We start from the raw sequence: 4,763 nt of genomic DNA, 5'->3' as shown, positions 1-4,763 counted from the left end.
AATGTCTGTTATCATTTTACAGATTTGATCTGAGCATCTTTACCCTACAATTTTTCCTATTTTCAACAATATTAACAAATTTTGAAAATTGAGTAATAACCTTAGATTATCTTCTACTGAATAAAAAAAAAATTATTTTTTCCTTCTTATTTTCTTTTCACACATCTTCTTTCTCTTCTACTGAAAGCATCAATCAGTCTAACATTTATTGTTATCACCTCAACTTAGATTCAAATTACACATGAATAGACTCTTTAACATTTATTATTATCACCTCAACTTAGATTCAAATTACACATGAATAGACTCTTTAACATTTATTATTATCACCTCAACTTAGATTTGTCCTGTGTACTAAATGATAATATTTTTTTTTGCCTTTTTAGCTTAAAGTCACTTCCCCAAAAAATAAAAACGAAGAAGAAGAAGAAGAAGCAGGAGAAGAAGAAGAAGAAGATTAAAATAATAAATATTGAATGGTCCCAAATCTAAAATCTCAAAAGAGATGAGTATAATTTAACTTTTTTTTTTTTGTTTTTTTGGGGTGCACATCCATGTTGGTTGAAAGTTGTTTGTATTTTATGCCCATGATTTTTTAAAATTATTGAGTGGCTACCCCTACAATTTTAAAAATACCTCAAGATATAATTATGTCCGCACGGATATTTTGACTAATCACGTCACATCACGATCTGTAGACTCAAGTCACTCAACTCTCAACCCATCGTCTCTGGCCTCTCCCTCCGGCGATCCCCATGTCCATCGTCTCTCTCTCTCTCTCTCTCTCTCTCTCTCTCTCTCACACACACACACTTGTCAAGAAATAAGAACCCTAATTTTCAGAGCTGTCCTCATGTTTGCCAGACTCTCAACTCTGATCATTGTTAGGTATTTACTGTTCTTGTCTAGTTGGCTTCAATACCAGTTTCATCCCTCACTCGCCCTCCCAAGAAGGACCTCATCTACGTTGTAAGTTTGTAGTCTTTCTCTCTATACAGTATACACACCCAAACATAAAACATATTTGAGCTAATAATTTTGGGGTTTTTTTGTTTTTGTTTTTATAACAGGTATTTAATCCTTTATTTATGATGATTTCCAAAGAATCCCGCAAATCTTGTCCTCAATCTGTAAGTTCCAAATACATTGCTATAAGAAGTAATCAAATTGTCTAATATATGTGTATGATTCAAATATATATATATATATATATATATATATATATATATATATATATATATTCTATTAGTGGGTTGTCCTGCTGTATTAATTTCTCTTCCATGTTCTGTTTGAGAGAAAAAATAATAATTGAGAAAAAAAAAATGTTTTGGGTATTCATTATTTTCTGTGTTTGTATTCGTTCTTTGTTTGCTCTTGTTGAGAGTATCTGCAAAGAGATAAATTAATATTTTTCTCAATTTTATATTTTAACTGGATTTGAACATGAGAAGATAGATTGTCTTCTTTCAACAGAGTCATGCTTTCTCTGGTGGTGGTGGCTGAGACAATATGAGACTTTATATGCTTTATTCAGGTTGTCACGGAAGCGAAGAAACTATGAATGCATAGTTCATTTTGGTTCTGTTAAAAAGGTGTATTCAATATTTATGTGTAGGAGATGAATTGTTAATGTAGTCAATGAAATTATCAATGAATGTTAAAGTTATTGAGGTACTTTGAAAATTTTATCTTCTTGTTTAAGGCCACTCCCCCAACATTATTTTCTGACTCCGTCACTGGCCATGCATTATTCACCCCACAGTGGTCACAAGGGGGAGCTCAAAACCATGTTAGACCAAGGAATTACATAGGGAGGAGGAGGGAAGAGAAACAGAGAAGTGTGAGTAGTAGGGGGAAAAAAAAAAAAAATTTAACCCAGATGGGGAAGCAACCCATATTACAGAGTCTGAAATAGAATTCAAGGGAAGTGGAAGGCTGAGTAAGCATGGTTGTGAAGTCACTGAGAGAGGCGTATCTCTGGATATGAGAGTGTACTTGAGGAGATCATATGTCAATTTTGATTGATAAAGGCCCTGAGGGAAGCCAGTTATCAAACCAGAAAGATGTATTTGAGCCATTGCCAACCACAGATTTGGTGAGAGGAAACCTCTGAATTGAAGCAATTTCAATAACATTTATTAGGTATGCTCAAATCTCAAGACTTTTCTCTTCTTTAATGAGAAAGTTGCATCGAATATTTGTGAATATAAGATTATGCATAGTTAAACCAAAGTTAAATCGTATCATGAAGCCTTCTCATTAGATGCTCCACACACACCGATATATATATATGCAGTTAATTTCATTTGCTTTCTTTTTCTTCTTTTTTAAACGGATGTTTTGTATAATCTCTTATTGAGGACTTAATAAAGCATCCTTACTTTGATGTAAAACGGTATAACTGCTCTAAATAAACGAATTTATTCTTGCTGTTCTACCTATTTATACATATATCAAATCTTCCTTTATTCCTTCTTTGGTTTAATTGCCACATCTATTTATATAAAAGTCTACGGTAATAATTAAAGAAATCCATAATATGCTAATCACTTACCAAATTCCCTGACAAGCAGATGCAAAATCTTTATTTAAAATTAAGAAAAAATCTCAATAAATCGTAATTTAAGGAAAGAATATTCCAAAGAATACTGAACGTGGTATCATGACAAGCGTTAAGAAACAACTTATTTAATACAATCACAACATCATTACAATCTAATCTTTAGTGAGAAGATAACTATCACAACAAAATTAAGCAAGTATGTCTTATGAACACTGGAAATCAGGAACACCAACTCTCATGATAGAGATGTACAAACCACACAGAATCACGAAATGGTATTGACATGGAATATTCTGGCACATCCATACACAGAGCAAAACGCTTGTAAGGACATCATCAACAAGAGCAAAATAGCAGCCAGCAGTGTGAGAAATTGCCATGACCCAAACACATAAAGCTTCATGAATTTCCCAACTCTAACCTTCCACCTACCATTGTAATACTTGTTGACATCTTCAATCACTTTATCTAAAAAGGGCACTTTGGTCAACCTAACAGACTTGCTCATCCCATTCCACAGCTTGGCCACTTCTTCATCACTCTTCAAATTCAAAATAATCTCTCTTTCTCTAAGGAGCTTTGCATCCTCTTCATTATCAATAATCCCAATCATTAATTCCGTGTAACGAGTGAAAACCAATGGCCCCGATGCATTACAAACTTCATATGCTACTAAATTTCTAAAGATTGCCTCCGTATTCCCGTCTAAACTAATTGTAGGAAGGTATAATGTAACGTTTTTAACATCGAAACTAATGGTTGAGATGCTACCCTTAGTGGGTAAGAAATGAACACCGGCTTTGGAGAGCTCGGTGATTGAAGGGATTGTGATTTCCTCGACTAGTGGAGGTTTGTCAAAGTTAGTATTCGAATTTAAAGTACTCCCATTTTCAGATTTCCCTTCTTTATCTCGGGAGGAGAACATATATTCAATGGGTTGTTTCAACACACTAAATAGTGGAAGGTTAGAGATCATTGTCCAAGGCAATTTTAGTATCACTTTGACAGGCTTTGAGAATATTACCCTCTTGAGAAGACGCGCTGGGCCTTTGTTTAATTTTGACAGGACCTTCCAGATCTCTTCAAGGAATTGTTTAACGTAACTTGATTTCCCAAATGAATTTTCTTCTCCTTTCTTGGCATCTTGTTCATCCTGAACTTCAGTTGTTTCGCATGAATGAAAATCTTCCAATTTGGGCACTATCACTTGGTACAAGAAGTCTAGCAAGTGAGTGAGCTCAGAGAGTTGAACATTTGGTAATTCTTCCATCATCTTGAAGGGAGAAATCTCCTTGCACAATCCTATTAGCATGGAATGTAACATATCATCCGATAACTGTAACGATGAAAATTGGAATTCTAGCACCTTTCTTAGTAAGAAGAGTGGAATTTGATTCTCAAGCATTACCATGTCACGAAGAATGTCATTATGGGCCAAATGGGACATCCTGGATGAAACTCTTGTTAGAGTCTTACCTTCTTTGAGAGCATAGATTTGAAGGAACTCAAGCATGAAGGATGCATCTACTGCCATCATCCAAGCCAAGGTTTCGCCGTTGAAATCTAGGTACTTGTGGTACGAAGCTCGAATCCTCAGCTCCAGCTCTATCAAAGAGCTGACAAGATGTTGGAACTTGAGGCTCTGGAGCTGTTTCTGCATTCTTTTTGCGGCAGCAAGCTTATATCTCTCCATCTCATAGAGCTCGGGACGCCAATAATGGTACGGCCCTAGTGCAACTTGTTGTGGAATATATGAATCCGGATCACTAGCCATTAGGGTTTTGGGCACGTTGAAGATGCTGACGGGGATTTCAGCTTCCTCTTCAAGCTCTTCCTCTAGGCTTCGACGCATTTGAATGACCCATTGATGCTCATCAAAGTTTGAGCTCGAGTTTGAGGTCATGGTGGGTTGAAGGGAAGACATGTCACTTGTTCTAGGAAAAGTTTGTTTTGGGTAATGTTTTTTGGTTTAATTGAATGGAGAGCAAGTTCAGAGAATGAGGCTTTATATGGGTTTTAAATTTCACAACATGGAATGGATTTTAATTGGAGTGTCACAAGAGAAATGCTATTCTCATTGTCAATGGAGTCTCCCACGGTACCACCTACTTGCTAAAAAAAACAAAAATAGGGATTCCCCACCCAGCTCAGGCCCATATATTTTTCTAATAACACGTGGTATGCATGGCCCGTCCAAATT

The 4,763-nt window shown here is 35.7% G+C and overlaps 1 protein-coding gene and 1 long non-coding RNA gene across 2 annotated transcripts; one reads left to right on the top strand and one right to left on the bottom strand.

The window, feature by feature from the left end:
• Window positions 1-254: 254 nt before the first annotated feature.
• LOC132285109 (uncharacterized) lies at window positions 255-2,290 on the top strand. Its single transcript, XR_009472433.1, has 3 exons — window positions 255-969; window positions 1,071-1,130; window positions 1,474-2,290. It is a non-coding gene; the product is annotated as an uncharacterized LOC132285109 (long non-coding RNA).
• Window positions 2,291-2,745: 455 nt separating this feature from the next.
• On the bottom strand, window positions 2,746-4,517 carry LOC132286445 (putative UPF0481 protein At3g02645). The gene has a single exon (XM_059788781.1). The coding sequence runs from the start codon at window positions 4,485-4,487 to the stop codon at window positions 2,829-2,831; it is 1,659 nt and encodes a 552-aa protein (XP_059644764.1). The 5' UTR covers window positions 4,488-4,517; the 3' UTR covers window positions 2,746-2,828.
• Window positions 4,518-4,763: the final 246 nt, after the last annotated feature.

Source organism: Cornus florida, unplaced genomic scaffold (assembly GCF_030987335.1).
Source record: "Cornus florida cultivar Cherokee Brave unplaced genomic scaffold, ASM3098733v1 CherokeeBrave_3.0.0_Hap2_Chr11, whole genome shotgun sequence".
In the NCBI taxonomy this organism is placed as follows: Eukaryota; Viridiplantae; Streptophyta; class Magnoliopsida; order Cornales; family Cornaceae; genus Cornus; species Cornus florida.
This window is presented reverse-complemented; position numbering and strand designations above follow the sequence as displayed.

What these genes read in the sequence shown, in the direction of transcription:
- LOC132286445 (XM_059788781.1), bottom strand. Translation starts at nt 4,487, where the DNA reads ATGTCTTCCCTTCAACCCACCATGACCTCAAACTCGAGCTCAAACTTT.